The sequence below is a fragment of the Mauremys reevesii genome, linkage group 8 (assembly GCF_016161935.1).
Source record: "Mauremys reevesii isolate NIE-2019 linkage group 8, ASM1616193v1, whole genome shotgun sequence".
NCBI lineage: Eukaryota > Metazoa > Chordata > Testudines > Geoemydidae > Mauremys > Mauremys reevesii.
In genome coordinates, this window is record NC_052630.1 from 71879273 (window position 1) to 71897109 (window position 17837).

At 40.3% G+C, this 17837-nt stretch overlaps 1 protein-coding gene across 2 annotated transcripts in view; it reads right to left on the reverse strand.

The window, feature by feature from the left end:
* Positions 1-17837, reverse strand: part of LOC120369720 (sericin 1-like) — a 44504-nt gene that overhangs the window by 1306 nt on the left and 25361 nt on the right. Inside the window, exons 18-30 of one of the 2 annotated variants that reach the window (XM_039483320.1) lie at positions 15463-15492; positions 13864-13899; positions 12705-12746; positions 11260-11310; positions 9423-9467; positions 8687-8719; positions 5748-5777; positions 4952-5008; positions 3105-3146; positions 2580-2621; positions 1937-1978; positions 1295-1336; positions 1063-1098 (exon numbers count right to left, since the gene is read on the reverse strand). In XM_039483320.1, coding sequence (XP_039339254.1) covers positions 1063-1098; positions 1295-1336; positions 1937-1978; positions 2580-2621; positions 3105-3146; positions 4952-5008; positions 5748-5777; positions 8687-8719; positions 9423-9467; positions 11260-11310; positions 12705-12746; positions 13864-13899; positions 15463-15492 — 528 coding nt within the window. The remainder of the gene's footprint in view (positions 1-1062; positions 1099-1294; positions 1337-1936; positions 1979-2579; positions 2622-3104; positions 3147-4951; positions 5009-5747; positions 5778-8686; positions 8720-9422; positions 9468-11259; positions 11311-12704; positions 12747-13863; positions 13900-15462; positions 15493-17837) is intronic. The other variant, XM_039483321.1, reaches the window with a different exon arrangement.

Below are 17837 nucleotides of genomic sequence, written 5' to 3' on the forward strand. Positions count from 1 at the left end.
AGGCATGAGACTGGTTAAAAGATTAGAAAACATGCCTTATAGTGAAAGACTCAAGGAGCTCAATATCTGTTTAGTTTATCAAAAGAAGATAAGGTTAGGGATTACTTGATCACAATCCAAGTATCTACACGAAGAACAGAAATTTCATAACTGAGGGATCTTCAGTCTAGCAGACAAAAGTATAAAAAAAGTATAAAGCATTTAAAAAAAAACTTCTGTGATTACAGGTCTGTGAGGAAAAGCGACCTAAAATTTATTTGTGCTGGCCCTCTGCACTGGTGTGAATTCCACCATTACATGAGCCAACTACTGTGAGCTATGTAGTCTTAATACAGCACAAAAGCCTGCTACAGTAAGATTAAAAATCCAAGTATTTTCAAAATAGCAGCCACTATTTTTTTTCTGCAAGGAGACCAAACTATTTCATTCTGGTTAATGAAAACGGAAGTTGTTGTTGTTGAATGACTCTAAATTTTCTGTCAGATGTGATTCCTTATATGGGATTACTATAGTGTCATTATGGTTTGAAACTGAAGGAAGTCTTCATTGAAATATCCCATGTCACAACTATAGGTGCCATTCAAACAAACAACCATGCCTCAGAGTATCGTCTCATGAGTGTGCTGCAGCCTCTGTACTTAAGGCACTTAGATTGATACCAGGAATATAAAGTTCTAACCACAACTCTATTAGTTACATGAAAAGATGGTGCCTACAGACTGAGCATGCAGACCTGGAGTGTGCCTGCATCATAAACGAGACCCTCTGGTGATTATGCATGACTAGTTTGAGACAGAACTACATTACGCTACACGTGTTGATTTATTGAGTGGCAGAATAGATTAAAACTGTAATGGGTCCCCACTGTGATGTGCAGCATTTGTGCTACTACTCCATTGCAGAGTAGGAACATCCAGTATTCTAATGTATTTTTTATCCAGAGTAAAGTAATCCTTGAACATATTTCTCACATCAAAACTGATAGATATCCTTTTGGATTAGGTCTATGTTTTCACTTCACCGGAAAAAAGTGGTAAATACTATGGGGAAAACAGGACTTACATCTCCACCAGACTGCTTTCCTCCTGAAGGTAATCCCTGTAAAAAGGTACAAACCAGTTATTTTAGTGTAAAGGAGTGTCTTTATATCTGTTCCTCAAACTGAACTATAGTTTTGTACTTTTCTGCTTAATGGAATGAAAAAAAACAGGAGAGTGAAAATATTGGGTTTCCCTTCATTCCACAACCCTGCCTTAGAACAACACACTAAAGTAGAAACCTAAAGTAGTCTTACCTGGCCACTGGAAGTGTTGTTGAATGAGATAAATGCTCCACCCTTTAAAGAAACCAGAACTGAGTCAATTTCTTGTGAAGAGACTTGATTAAGTGCCATACTTAATTCAGGGTATTTAAAAAAAAGAAGGAGAGAGAGAGAGAGAGAAGACCCCTGTCTGTGCTTAACTGCTTAGTGAAGTGTAGGGTAAGCAGAAAATGCACAGTCTCTTTCGCATTACTTCACTCCAGCAATTTACACTATGCAGTCTTTACATGAAGGTTCTTTGAAAATTTAAATTCAGTGGCTGTTGATCCGTTTACATCACAAGAGGAGGAGAAATGATTGTTTTTCTGTTGAAAGTAGCCAAAATGAAAGACAGCTCATGTCCTGCGATGGAGTAAGTATAATGATTAGAGAGCTTTTTATCAGCTGTGGAAGTACAAAGGATGGAGATTCTAAGGAAGATGAGATAACTCATGTAGGAGTTTAGATCTGATCAGAAGGTGACATTCCAAATCAGTTCATCAAATAACTTGAATCCCTATGTTACCATGTTCACTGTACACCAGAAGTTGGAGGTAATTTCTGAAACTTGAACGTTCATTCACTAGGAAGCTCTTTGGAAGGAGATTTTAAATTCAGTAGAGAATGTGTTATTACCTGGACATTGGCACTAGTGCTGTTTGTGCTAGAGGATTCATTCTGTAAAGAAAACAAAAATGAGTAATTTCCCTGTGAGAACAATTATACTACCATAATTTTACTGAAATATTTCCCCAAAAATGTCATACTATACGGGCTAGAGGCCAGTTTTGCACTCTTGTTTGCCAATAGTGCATATTGGGTTCTCCACGCATATGCGCACAACATTCTATCTAGAATGCACTTGTAGCAGGAAGTGCTCTGTCTCCACTGGATGGTTCTGCCTCTGAGCTCTTCAGTCATTAACAATATTTATTCTGTTCTGAGGATTCATCACATAAAAGAGATTCTGAATACTACTCTCTTGGCATATATCACCTTGGGTCTTTTATCCTGAAAAACTACTACTTGCCAGGAGACATCTTATGGAAACTGGTGAATATGGTCCAGTGACCTTGTATTCCTGTCTCTAGCCACTAATTTAGGTGACAGCTAGGGGGTGGAATATTCACAACTCTGAACAACATAAGTTTTGCCAGCATATGTGGTAGTGTAGACATAGCCTTAGCATATGTCTACCCTTAAAATTGCTAGCATTACAACAGCTTTACTCAGACAAAATTCTGGGGGGAAAAAAAAAAAAAGACAGGTGTTGCTTTACCTGTCCATTGTAACTGCTTCTGCTTAGAGCACGAGATGTATCCTGTGGAAAGACAGACAATGAAATGAGCTAGTAACCCAAGAAAATTTTGACATTACACTCAGGCACAATGCCTCATTTTGGGCTATATTTTTATTTGTTCTGATCTCCAGAGACCTTTTGGCCTATAAATTAAATGGTACAATACATAATTATAATATAAAGGCTTATTTGTACATAATTCCCAGGTCCACACCTCCCATATATGTTGAGCGCAACAACTATACAGCATTCCTGAGCACTGCTTGGATGAAATAATTCTACTGCAGTAAATGTCCACTAATTTCAGTATGTCCCAATTCTGCAAGATGAATGGAAACCAAGGGTGTCCTGAAGCCTACAGCAAGACCTTACAAGATCAGGCCTTCTCCTAAACCTAACTCTCTTTACGGTAAAATTACTCTTCAAATAAATAAATCCAGTGTTCATTTTCTTAGAGGCATACTAGAGCAAATACCCTAAATATGATGAAGAAAGTGTGCTTACCCGGGCAACAATAACCTTGTTGCCTGCACAGTTGGATGAACTCTGTGAAAAAAAACAGAAGACAGTTATTGTCTTGTAGAAGTAACAAGATGGTCCATTCACCTACACAAAGATAAAATTCCCTGGGACAGATTCTGCCTAGATTTACCCTGGCTTCCACTAGGTGAAAGCCCAGGAGCAGAGCCCTGGTGGGGTAAATGCAGCCAGAGGAGAACTATTTTTTTTTAAATGGCATATATGTAGATTTAAATGAATGCTAACTCTGGGTGACACAAGAGCTCAAGGTGCCCATGTGCTGTGTGCATTTGGAGGGTGAGTTCTCAGGGAAGTATTCAGTCAGAGTACCTGGGTTTGAGTACTATATGAGTACTAAAAATTGAAGTATTCTATATTTTGAACAACTATGCAGCAGCATTAAAAGCTGGTTGAAGGGGTTCAATACAGATCAATATAATTTCAAATAGCTTCAATCTTCATATAAATGATCAAATGAATGGTAAAAAAACCCATACACCACACTATTGGCCCAGATTTTTGATGTTGAAGCATTCAGTTAGTAGGAAGCACCTCAGCACAAGAACTTCAATACTGTGGAGAAAGAAAGAGCTTACCTGACCACTAACTTCATATATAGAGAAGTGACACTGGGTGGCCTGCCCCATAGCACCCACTCCTGACCTAGTATGGTGCTGCAGGCAATTCGTGCCTCAGCTTCCCTTTCCCCAGGACATGTTAAGAACTCCACAAGTTCAAAAGAGTATAATGCAAAATTCCCTTGCTGGGATTTTATTTTACTACATAAAAATAAACTTGAAATAAAGTCTCACTCCTTGGCTGTAGGGCTACATAGCCCTACTGCTTAGAGCCTACAGTCTCGGAGAGTTCCTGTCCCATAGGGTAGTGTCTCTCTGTGAGCATCTCCCTACAGCTTGACCCTGATAGCCTTTTATCCAACTCAGCTTCTTATTATTCAATTATATGCCTAGGTAGGCTCCTTCCCATTGAAATTAGCTCTTTGAGAGGATTCTGGGGCCAGGCTTCCCATGAAGGCGCCAGCACCTTATGACAAGGAGTCATCCTGGAAAGACACCAATTATTTATGTGTTAAAGAACTTATTTAAATAGAATAAAGTTACAGAAATTTGCCTCCTCTTGTGCAACGAAAGGATAGGAGATTGCGTACCGTGGGCCTGGTTCTTTACTGCCTTGTATCTTGGCTAGTCGTTTATATTGCTGTAAAATAGATTCCAAATTAATCTGGAATCCTACCATTCTGATCTGTTACCATTGTACATTCTTTGAACAATGTGCAAAACGGAGGACCAGGCACAATTTTGTCTCCTGTTATTCACTCATCTCAGGCTAATGAAAGGCTTCCTATAGTTGCAGGGAGGTATAATTGAAAATGACAGTAAAATGGACACTAGTACATTTTGAGCCAAAATTCTTTACTGGCATAAATTGGTGTAGCTTCACTAAAAGCTTTTTAATGAGGGTTTCATTTGACCATGGTTAAATAAATGTTAAAGATCACATAATACAAGTGTTGTCACATATATAATAGTTTAGAAATTCCAATATTAATTCAAATATTTTCATGAGTTTTTATTTGGGATTTAGAAACATTCCCTTTGTTGTTTTCAATGAAAACACTGCAGCACTGTGCTAGTGCCTGAGGAAAAAAGTGGTTGTGTCTAGAGACAGAAGTGACCCTGGCTAGCAGTTTTCACAGCTGAATGAAAGGTGAAAATTAGGAGAGTGTATATAGAATGATGAGTAAATTAGTACTCATGTACTAAGAGGCAAGCTGGGCAAAAACTTAGACACTGGAGAAAAAAAGTACTCACCTGATCACAATCACGGTTACTGCTGCCTGAATTACTTGGTGAACCCTGTAAAGACACCTGAAATCAGTTATTTCCTCATAAAATGGATTGCTTAAATACAGTGGACTAGATCTTGGGGCCTGTAGCTTGGAAATTAAGGTCACACAAATAGAAAGCTTTGGTAGTGTAAAGAGTCCCTACAGTCTAAGGTTTGTGATAAGGAGTAAAATAAGACCTTAAGAAGCAAAATGAAGAGCCATTTACCTGGCTACTGCCATAGCTCTGTGAGGAAAACAATCCAGTCTTTAAAGTAAACCAAAAATAAATGATTTCTTAGTAAAGGGGATGGGTTCACTATGATTTTATTAAGGAAAAGAACCCTATTGATATTTATTTAGGGGAAGGATGGATTAGGGAATGGTGAATACTGCAGACTTGATGATTATGTGACTTAAATGTAAACTGAAAATAGTAAAAAAGGTAAATACTGGGGAGCAATAAACATCCCTTTTTAAATGCCCCACACTGCACTCAGATGCCAAATTTTGAACAGTCTCCACAGAAAGTATCATTTTTCAGTAAAATTCTGTATAAGTGAATGGTATTAAAAAATGGAGCACTCCATGCCCTTCTATTGCATTAATATAGTGAATGGCCATGAGTTTGTCACTTGGGAACTTGGCAGCTTCAAGGAGGTTAATTTTAATGAATGTCTGAAGTGAAGGTTCCAAGATGTTCAACATTCATCCATGAGGAGGAACTCTGATCTACAATAGTAATGTCAGTTTTGGCATTTCAAGGAGAGAATGGCTCATACCTGGGTCAGACAGCAAGATGACTTTTCTAACTATAGGGAAATACAAAATGTATGACAAAGACTGGGTGAAATCCTGGCCCCACTGAGGTCAATGGAAGTTTTGCCATTGACTTCATTGAGCCCAGGATTTTATGTTCTTACGTTATAGTTTGGTTACTGGCAGAGACACGGATTTTATAGCAGCAAAGAATCCTGTGGCACCTTATAGGCTAACAGACGTTTTGCAGCATGAGCTTTCATGGGTGAATACCCACTTCGTCGGCTTGCATCTGACGAAGTGGGTATTCACCCACGAAAGCTCATGCTGCAAAACGTCTGTTAGCCTATAAGGTGCTACAGGATTCTTTGCTGCTTTTACAGATCCAGACTAACACGGCTACCCCTCTGATACTTGACTTTATAGCTCACTACAACAATTTGTAACCTAACTCTCCTTTGTTCTAGGTCTGCAGAGGTGTTAACTGCCCACTTCATCTTATGCTTAACAGTCTGTTCCACCTTGTATTTAGCTGTGACACTGTTTACCTTCTCTAAAGAAGAGCTCTGTGAAGCTCAAGTTTCTTCCACCAACAGAAATTTGTCCAATAAAACTTATTACATCAGACACCTTGTCTCTCTAGTAGCAAATAATATAATTCAACCTCTAATTTTCTATATAACGTCATCCTTCAACAAAAATTCCCACCCAAGAGCTAACGGATACAATGCAAATTACAGTGAAGTATTCCAGTACCAAGAGGCATGCTGGAATAAATTTCCATGTGGTAAGTGGAGCTTAAAAGGGTGCAGCACAGGTCACTCAGGGTATGGCTACACTTGAGAGTTGCAGCGCTGGTGGAGGCTTTCCAGCACTGCAATTAGTAACTGTCCACACCTGCAGGGCACATCCAGCGCTGCAACTCCCTGGCTGCAGTGCTGGCTGTACACCTGGGTCTGCTTGGGGTATAATGATTGCAGCGCTGGTGCTGCAGCGCTGCTCGTAAAGTGTGGCCACACACCAGCGCTGTTATTGGCCTCCAGGGTATTAGGAGATATCCCAGAATGCTTTAAACTAAATTACTCTCTTTGTTTTGTTACGACGCCTCTCTTTGTTTTGTTGTGAACTCAGGGCTCCGGGAGCTGCTTATCTAAAAAACAAACACAGCTCCTGTTTGCTGTGATCAGTCTGTAACTGACTGTGAACAATCAATTGAGATAACCCACTACTTTGCTGTGAATGAGGCAGGCAGGGGGATGAGTGTTTGCTTGAGGAGAGAAAGAGCGGGGGCGGGGGGGGGAGAAAGGGAGTCCATTGGAGCAGCTGCTTATCTGGTCTGCAGGCTGTCTGCAGTTAAGAGTAAGGGGTCGGGGAAATTTTCAGATTTTGCAAGGCAGGGAGCTGATACACAGTGCTGGCTCCAAAAATCCACTCTCTCTCTCTCCCCCGCTCCCTGTCACACTCCACCCCACCCCCCTCTTTTGAAAAGCACATTGCTGCCACTTGAATGCTAGGATAGCTGCCCATAATGCATCACTCCCAACAGCGCTGTAAATGCTGCAAATGTGGCCACACTGCAGCGCTGGTAGCTGTGAGTGTGGCCACAAACCAGTGCTTTCCCTACACAGCTGTACGAACACAGCTGTAACTCCCAGCGCTGCACACCTGCAAGTGTAGCCATACCCTCAGGGTGGTGAGTGCAAGGAAGTAGACCTGCACAGGTAGTTCCTGCTGGGGGACAGAAGTCCCTGCCTGGAACAAACCTCAATAGGGAGCTGCAGGCCAGCTCCAGAGAGAAAGCAGAACGCCTGCCCATGGGAGAAGGAGTTGAGCTCCTGGACGCCTCTCAGTTGAGGGCATGTTGTGAATTGACAGCTGGGCGCACATTGGGCCTCCAAAGAGACTGAATGTGGTAGGAAGTGATCCAGGGAACAGGGATGGTGATACTCTTGCCCAGGCTGCATGCCTGAACTGACAGTCCCAGGGCCCCAGGTTGGAACCTGGAGGAGCGAGAGAGCCTGGGTTCCCCTAATGCTGACCACAGACATGAGCCACAAGGGGAACTGTGGACTAGTGCTTGCTCCGCTAGGGGCACAACCCACTCCCAATACGGGGCCGTGGAATTCTGTCTTTGCTAATGTTCTATTCTTTGGTCACTTGTCTTTCAGTTCTCTGGTGCTGAGGAGCTGCTTCTTCACCAGCACCAGCACAGTGAGGGTCCCTCTCTTCTTGTGCTTAACATGAGTTTCAAAATATAAAAATACTGTTGGGTATGGCTTTAGTGTTGTCATGATGACAGGGAGCCAGGGGCCAGAGACATAGCTAAGCTTGGGTCCAGTAGAGGGGGCCAAACTCATTGCCTCAAAGGGGCAACATTGGTGTTGGGGAGGGGGATCACTGTGAAAGGATCCCCCACCTACTTCCTTCCCCACACCTCCTCCTACAGGTGGGACAGGGGGATGATCTGGATCAGAGCCAGCTCTACCATTTTTGCTGCCCCAAGCAAAAAACAAACAAACAAACAAACAAACAAAAAACAAAAAACAAAAAAAACCGCCACACACATGCTCGGACTGTGCTGCCCCAAAAATGGATGGAATGCCGCCCCTTAGCATGTTCCACCCCAGGCACATGCTTCTTCTGCTGGTGCCTGGAGCCGGCCCTGATCTGGATCTACAATTTAATTAAGTTAAAAAGAAACTGCCAAGTAAGTTAGGTGTTCTTCAAATTTTGCCCTAAATCATTTAGGCACTAAAGTGCCTAGTCAAATTTTCTAAAGTTATGTAGGGGTGTGTGTGCCTTTTTTAAAAACTAAATCCAATGAGGTTTGTACATACTTTTCAGAGAAATTGTTTGCAGCATTGTTCCACCGTTTGAGAACAAGAAATTAAATTTATGACATATTCCATTACTAAAACCGGTTTAAGGCTAACCTTAAAAACAATGGAGAAAGCTTACTCACCTGGTGGCAGGGATTGCTGTCGTATGAAGTACCCTGTGTAAAAAGACACTCAAATCATTCATTTCCTTGCAAACAACTCATCTTTCCTGCTGAAGCTTCTACTCTCAATCTGTCTTTTTCACTATTAACTCCACTATATTTTTACCTAGTTTCACTATCACTACTTTGACCTCATATTCGACTCCCTTTTTCTCCTCACATAGCCAGGTTCTCACTATTCAATACAGTGTTACTGAACCTGAGCTCATTTCAAGTGTGCACATGGGGAAATGAAATTCTAATGAAGGGTTGTCTTTGACCAGGAAACTACTAATTCAACTCTCATTCTTGAGGAGTCAGCCTGAGAAAGTATCTCTGATTGTAGTTGTGTTAAATGAAGCAACATTTAGTTGAGAAAGTGTCACACATGTCTGTACTTGTTTGTGATTTTAGAGGAGTAGAGAATCCGAATTCAGGTTCTTATGAACTATATGGTTAATGATTAGTCTCAAAATGGATGGGTCATTAACTGTACCTATTATTTATATACTAGTGTCTAACTGAGGCCATTCCTGTTCAGTACAATAGCCAAGGTTCCATCTCTCTGGTTCTCTGCACTGTATAATTTCAGGCACAACAATGGAAACAAAAAGCTCCTACTTCAGTTAATGGGCACAATCCAATTTATAACAAAATGTTTTAATACTAGTAATAAATTGAGACAAATCTCCACATATAGAGGAGGAAAGGGACTTACCTCTCCACAACCTGTACTGACTCCGGAGGAAGATGATCCACCCTGCTGGAAAAAAAAATACCAACAATTTATTTTCATTGTAGAAATGATGCTTCAAGCAGATAAATATACAGGGTTCTGTTTGAAGGAGAGAAGCACCAGAGGCTAGTAAGTTCTTCAACTTACCTCCCTTTATCTTGCCATTCTACACTATGGAAAGATTTACCTTTCAAAATGAAAGTGAAGAAGGTACTTATACATTTAGGGCCTGATCCAATGTCCACTGAAATCCATGGAAAGTCTCATTGACTGCAATGGGGTTTGGACCTGGGATAAAATTTTCAGAAGCACTTGAGTGACTTAGGAAACTAACTCCTATTTTCCAAAGAGACTCAGGTTACTTTAGGAGCTTAAGTCTCATTGAAAGTCAAATGGGATTTAGGCTCTTAAGTGTCTAAATAAATTCTTGAAAATGTGAGTCAGGGTCCTAAGTCACTCAGATGACTGAAAATTCTACCTCTGTCCCTTGGTTGTGAATACACTGAAAACAGACGTTACTCTTCTGCAATGGCAGCTTGTGTAAAGAGGGCACTGGGGACACTGCCCCAACAAAGTATGCAAGTCCACACATATAGAATGTATGTGTGAGAGAGAGAGAACGAGAGCGAGCACCCGCATGCGACTAAATATGAATCGCAACACAGAAAGCCTGCTACAGATTTGCAGTGTTTATAATTCGTATTAGTAGCAAGGTGTTCTCCTCCACCACCACTCCTCAGGCACATGTGTAGTTAAGGTCTAACCAAAGGTGAAGCCAACACTGATTTTCAGTGGGGTTTAAGGTACTGGATTCACTTCCCAAGCCACAAGCTGCAGTGACTATAGTGTGTCACTAAAGTGTTCATATCTTACTGACCCACGTTAAACCCTGCTGAGGGCCTAAAACGTACCTAGTTCTCATGGATGTAGTCTCCTTTCAATCAGGACCATGTTAACGTGCTCTAGGTACCCTTTAGAGCAGTGGTTCTCAACCGATGGTCCTTGGGCTGCTTGTGGCCCAATCAGCACGCAGCTGCAGCCCATGTGACATCCTCAGGACGATAATATATATACACACGCTATCTATATACATATATGGTATGTGGATGCAGCCCACAACACACAGAGAGCTGCAAAGTGGCCCACAATGGTAAATAGGTTGAGATCCACTGATCTAGAGTGCGCCAGCAGGACCAACGTGGAGAAGTTAGCTTGCAACAGTTTTAGAGCACTCTACGGTTAACTCCCCTCCAGTCCACATATACACTTCAGGGACCAGCTTCACATGCCCCGGTGCAGACTCCAGGGGCCAGGTAGGTTATTCACAGGACCAGACTTTCCCCCCCCGCCCACTTGCTCCAAAGCTCAGCTATCACTGCTCTTCTGGTGAAAATGCATTACTAGATCTTTGAATGCTGTTCAACAGTCAGAAACAAGAAGCCAAGGAAGTCATGTTTGACAGAGACAAATAACGCCAAATTCTTTGGTGATATAAATTGTCATAGCATTATTGATTTCAATAGAGTGGTGCCAATTTACCCCAGTAGAGAATTTGGCCCATAGATTTTGACATAATTTCAGGGCACTAGTGAAGAAGAGTGCAGTGATTTGCCTATGTTGTGACGGCTCTAGTTTGGACCAGTTGCAAACAGCATTTCTGTATCCCCTACCATCAGCCCTCTCTATATATTAACCTAGAGTAATTTAACCCTGCAACAACAAATTATACCAAAACTAAAAGGACATAATCCAGACAGTAGGGAAGCGATTGATTACTCAGAAGATAACTAAGAGCAGGGAGAAAAAAAAGATTGCTTACTTGGCTGCCCGGTGAGATTACTTGGCTGCCCTGTGAGAAAGTGGACGGATCCTGTGAAGGAAGCAGAAGCCATTTATTTCATTTGTAAAAAAAAAAAAAGCAGCATATTTGAATACTATACTATTTGTGCAAGGGATGCCTGTTGGTATTTTCCTACTTGTGAAAGGAAAGGAACAGGTGGAGAACACTGTATTAGTGACCTTTGACTCCACTCCACTGATTTAATATGGGACCTGCAGAAGTTAAAGTGATGTTATGTTGTGTTTTAAGCACACAGAGACCGTTTTGATTTTCAGATGGAAGAGTGCTGTTCATTTACATTGTATTCATGTGAATATATGGAGTCTGTGTAGTTAAGTGCACCTGAGCCTTTAATGAGGTATGAGAGATCCATGATCCCATCAATGGAATGACCATCCTTTAGATTTTGGTCTGAGCTAGTAAGTTTTCTTATGACTGCTCAGCTACTGCAAGCAACATTCAGGGGAAAAAATGAGAAAAAAATAAATATGGTTTACCTGGCTTTGTGAGGAGGACTGATTTCTCTAAAGAAGCCAGTTATTTTTTTGTGAAAGGATAAATCACATGATCGCATCCGTACAACATTTAAGAAAGAATCTAACTATGAAATGATTCTTGGCATTTGAATAACACAGAGGACATGACTAGAATTGCAAAAGGATTGGAAACTATATGACAGCTTCCCTAAGCAATAGTGACCCTAATGCAAATAAATGTGTTTCCTTTTTAAAATGTGCTTGTCTGAAATTAATTTGGGAAAAACTGGGAGAGGCCAAAAAGATGAAAGAAAAAGAAACAGAGGAAGTGGAAACTGTTTCAGAATTATTCAATAATAAACAAAGTTAGGACAGGAGTAAAAAGAGGACAGTCTGAATAAGCAGAGAAGTGAAAAATGGTTCCTTGGTTTTTAAATTAATTGTATGAACCTCAGCAACTTGAATACATATCTAAGTTAAGATTAAATTAACATTAATGTTAGACAGAAACAAGAAACCGTGGAGGTTCTAGCTGTTATTGATCTGTATATATTGAGTTCTGAGAGGAACAAATAACCATAAAGGGATTTATCCACTGCATGGATACATCAGTTAACTGTCAGTAATTACACAGCATCCTTCTGCTCTTGTTTAAGAGCAACACAAATAATTGCAGTCAACCCAATGGATCTTTATTTGACTTTGGACCATTTGTATTGGCTCACCACAAAGGCACATGGTTTGCTAGACTATTCATAGAAGTAAATTTGATTGCTGTAGTTATATAAATTTTTCCCCCTTCTTTACAGCTCTCACACCACCAGTGGTACCAATATACCAAATCTGTCTTTTAAGATTTTGGCTGCTTAGAAGCTTGCCGTGCTTAAAAGCAAAACAAAACAAAAAACACACAAAATACCCCCATAGACTGGATATAAAAGTACATACTTGGCCTTTGGTATTGCTGTTCTGTGAGGTAGAAGATTGACTCTGTAAAGAAACCATAAATCAGTAATTTTGTTGTGAAAAGGCTTGATTAAATGCCATACTGTCTCAGGAAAAGAAACCCATCTGTACTTATCTGGATGGCGGAAGGAATATACAGAGACTGGTACAAGCTTTGTCTCTGTTCCATTAGGCTACAGTATGGAAAGTTGAGAGTATACTTCTACGAAAGGGTCATATCTGGTGAAAGAATACCATTTACTGAATGGTATCAGAGGGGTAGCCGTGTTAGTCTGGATCTGTAAAAGCAGCAAAGAGTCTTGTGGCACCTTATAGACCAACAGACGTTTTGGAGCATGAGCTTTCATGGGTAAATACCCACTTCGTCGGATGACATGCATGTCATCCGACGAAGTGGGTATTTACCCATGAAAGCTCATGCTCCAAAACGTCTGTTGGTCTATAAGGTGCCACAAGACTCTTTGCTGCTTTTACTGAATGGTAATCAAATCTGCTCCAGAGAAAATATACTGAGTGGCCTTGAATCTATACAGAGGCATAGAAGAGGCAAATTCTAATGAACATTGATGTGTCCAGGTGTGTGTACATTCAATGATCATTCTTTAGGTGTCAATCTGAGCTAATAACATCTCCTAGGAAAGTCAGACAAATGTATATACACAGGTTATTTAACTACAGAGGAATCTGAAGTGTTTTGCCAGAATATTAACCTGATGAGAGTTTTGCTTGAGTTAACAGGTGTTGGATAAGCCCCTATTTTACTTTTCACCATTGATAGGGAGCAGTGACGACACATTCTGTCTCATAAAGCTTCCCACACTTCTCCAGTGCAGTGGGTGAGGTGCAAACTGCTACACCCCTATAAAGGGGTACATCATACACATGTCCCACCATGGGGAGGGTAGAGTCATGGTTAACTTATGCTCCTTCCTATCTGCCCCTTCAGGGTACAGTGCTCCCCTTTGTGAAGGGGCAGCAATTCTGGTCACTCTCTTTGCGGTAATCCTTCAAAACGCTTTCGCCCCCCTCCCCTGACTGCATGACTGTGTAACGACCATCCAGAATCTAGCCCTACATCTCTGGTTACCGTGAGAGGCACATCAGGACAAATCTTTAAACACAGTGGTAAGATTGTGCTTACCAGTTTACAGATAATGATGTTGTAGGAGGATGAACTCTGTAAAGAAACCCAACAGTTACTTCCGTGGATGCAGGGTTGTTTGAATACAACCACATTTTAGGAAAAGAAAATGATTTGCATTTATCTACACAGTTAGGAGAGAGCCTGCAGAGAGTTGCCTAGTCCTTATTTTGCTCCTACTGATCACCACCGGACACCAAAACCAAATATACCCTGGATAATTATGGGCCAAATTAGTGAATTATACATTGGTCTATATGAAGGACACTGCCAAGCCATACCAATCTAGAAGAAATTGCCAGGGGGAATGCGTCACAACCAGAGCACTTTGACACTGCCTGGTGTTTAGAGAGGGGAAAGAAGGTATGGTCCCAACTTGTACTCCTCTCTCCAGGCCCACTTTGGGTAGTTTGTAGCCCTGGGGGCTCTAGGAGGCACAATTTCAGCACAATTCCCAAAATCTCCCTATGCTGGTCTAGCTCTGCAAAATGTCCTGTATAAATTGCAGTGTGGCACCTAAGTACTAAGGCCAATATTTTCAAATCTGTCTCTAATGATAGGCCTCTAAATCCATATTATAGGCATCTAAATAAAACTGATGACTTTCAGAGGTGATGAGCATCTTTAGCTACCACTCATGTCTATAGGAGAGGTGGGTACTCAGCACCTCTGGAAAAATCAGGCCACCTTTCTGTAGGTGCCTTACTTCAGAAAAAAATTTGAAACCTGTGTGCCTAGAGGACTTCGGGGCAGATTTTTTAAAGACAAAAATAAGAGTAAGGTGACCACTGACTTTCAATAAGAGGTGGGAGTCTAACTAGTCCATGTTCCTTTGAAAATTTCCCCCTTGGTATATATGGTTTCCACATAGAAAGTTTCCTGCCCTGAAGTCACTTCTCAGGGGATGTATCCAATGTTTGGATAACAGTCTTCTCCCTAATGGGCCAACTACCCGCATCTTCATTTTTTTTTTAAACAGTCAGAAAATTCTGGTCTTTCGAGCACCCCAATTCAGTCTTGCAATGCAATGTAAACACACATATTAGAGTTATACTGTGGAGAAATGCCTTACTGACCTGGGTAAGGAAAATATAAATAAATAACGACATGGAGTAGGAAATTCATTTTTAAACAATTTGTGTCTCAGCAGTTTTACAGCCCGGTTTATTTGTATTTTTCTTCTATTTAATTGAAACTTTAAAAAACAAATTAAAAATGTCAGTGTAATAAATAATAATAATTGAACAATCTTTCAACTTGGTAATAAATCATATAATGGCTAGTAAACTCCACCTCTGGCCAAGGAGTTGTTTTCCTTCTATACACCTTGATTTTCAGCCTCAGAGTTTACTCAACCAAGGATATTGTTATTACCTCATAAAAAAAGGAAGAATCCTGTACTTATCATTTAAGTAGCCACCATCATCCTCTAGATTTCTCTATTACTTTATCCATAGTAATGCTATCTTTCAACAAAAGCTGCCACACAGCAATTAATGGAAGTAGTAAATAAATGTTTTGTTGCGAGTTGGACTAAGAGGCAAGTTAGGTAAAAACACAAGTACAGTGGGAGCAAGTAGGGAAGAGAAGAATACTCACTCGATCACAAGGATTGACTCTCTGTCCAACCTGTAAAGAAACCAGAAACCTAGTCATTTCCTTGTAAAATAGATTGTTTTCTTGAAACAGTGTTGTAATTAAAGAAATGTATAAATGGTTTGGTGGAGTGAAGGACCACAGGAGGTTCCAGGTTTGCCTCCCTTTGTTCATCCACCCTGCACTATGGATTTGTTTAGTATGGGTGGGATTCCTCCAAATATTAAATAAACTGAATACAAAGACAATTTTAATTTTGAGAAACGTAATATTTTTAGTCAAATAGGATCTGTTTGTTTGCAACCTTGTGAAGAAATCATTTATTTCTTTGTAAATGGGTTTGTATGTTGAATGTTTTACTGCTTGCTCAAAAGACACCTATTTTTATTTGCCTATATGTGGGAGGGAAAGACTAGAGGAGAGAGAGAAGACTCCACTGTAGCCATGTCTACACTAGACATTTTCATGCATTACTCCCAGTGGGATGTGCTACCCTCCTGCAAGTACCAGATGATGCACTACTGTAGAACAGGCACAAGTGGTTTTATCACCACATCAGTAAACTGTGGTAAAAATGGGCGAGTCCTGTCTATTCTAACACACTGGTGGTAGTGTCAGATCTAGTGTAGACAGCACCTGAATCTCCGCAAGGGACTGTTCCATAGCTGGCAACTGATAGAGCACAGCAATGTTTTGGCCATGTTCCCTCTTCCTGCAACACCTACTATGTTGGGCTTAGGGGTGGGGGGCTAAGTAACGTACTACATCATTCTACATACACTAGAAGGTGATGCGCTGGCCATATTGGCTCTACATGACATGGGAATCCCAAACTGGCTAACGAGATGAGCTTTCCCAGAGTCTCACTCATCTCTCTCAATTTTTAAATCACATTTATTTAATTCTTTAAGCAAGGCTCCAACAACCATACCAGTTAGCCAGAATCAAATGGTAAGCACATGTTTAGTTAGAAAGCAGCACATTGAAGTAAAACTGCGGTGGGAGAGGCTTACTCAGCCATAGGACTGGCTTTTTTGTGAGCTCCTTAAAAGAAATCAGAAACCAGTTATCACCTTGAAACGGGGTTTGTTACAAGAGTGTACTGTTTGTAAGAAGAACATCTATGGGAAGTTTTCATGTTGGGGTTCTTTCCAAGTAAGAGAAAACGTCGTCTTTCAGCAAGATAATTCTGGTTATTTATGTAATTTTTCCAAAGAGAAAGTGGACTATGTCCTCTTCTGAGTGGAATATACTGATTTGCTTTTACTTATCACACACAAAAATATGGATAAAGGATGTTTTGGGGCCCTGACATTTTACACGCATCTATTAGGGAACATAAAGATGATTTTTCAGAAAAAAATAAAAATAAACCATACACATAAATACATTTAAAAAAGGTTCTGGGAAACCTAAAATAGAATTAAACAATGGATAAAATATTGGGGAAGCAGTTTCAAAATTCTACTGTTCCTGCTCAAGTCAATGGCAAAGTTCTTCATGTGTTGCTTACATAAATACTGCTGCTGCCCGAGAAACAGTGTCCACTCTATAAAGAGTCCAGAAGCCAATTTCTTTTGGATGAGGAACCGTTCAGATAGTATATTGTTTCAAGAAAAGAAACCATACTATACTTATGGTATGAAAAACTAGACGAGGTTCAGTTTTCCCTCCTGTTATTCCACCACTCCATCTAGTGCCAGTTGTTATATTTTCTCTGAAAATATGTCATTTTATAGAATAAGTTCTGTTTGATTTTATAGTATTTCCAAGGGGTCCAAATAATCCTGTTTACCAAACACAGATTTGTCTTAATACAGATTTGCCAGGGCCAAATGCAAAATGAAAACATTTAATTATAGATTTAAAAAAAATGGAAAAAAAGCCATGGTATACAACCTTAAAATAAAAATCATGTGCAATTATGAGACAAATCTTCACTTTACAACATAATGTTGTTTAAAACCATTTAAAAAAACCAAATAATCCACTCTAGTGACCATTTATAGAGCCAAATTAGACAAAAAAAAAAACCCCAAACAAAACAAAACAAAACAAAAAAAACCATGGAGGGATCTCTCTCCATACTGGGCTGGCAAATGTATTAAAATATCCTTAAAGTAACTGTTTTTTGCCATAAAAGTCATAAACACACTGGGCCAGCTTGTGTAAACTGGTGTAGCTACTTCAGTGAAACTGACAATCTGGCCCATGCCCTTACTGATTATAATAGGGAAGAAGAGTAGAGGGCAGGTGACTGTTTGCCTTGTGGGTAAGATTACGTATAATCCAGAAGCCATTTATCTCCTCATAGGATATAAAAGTATGATGTAACTCTTTAATAAAAGTAATGGGCATAATCTAATTGCTAATTAATT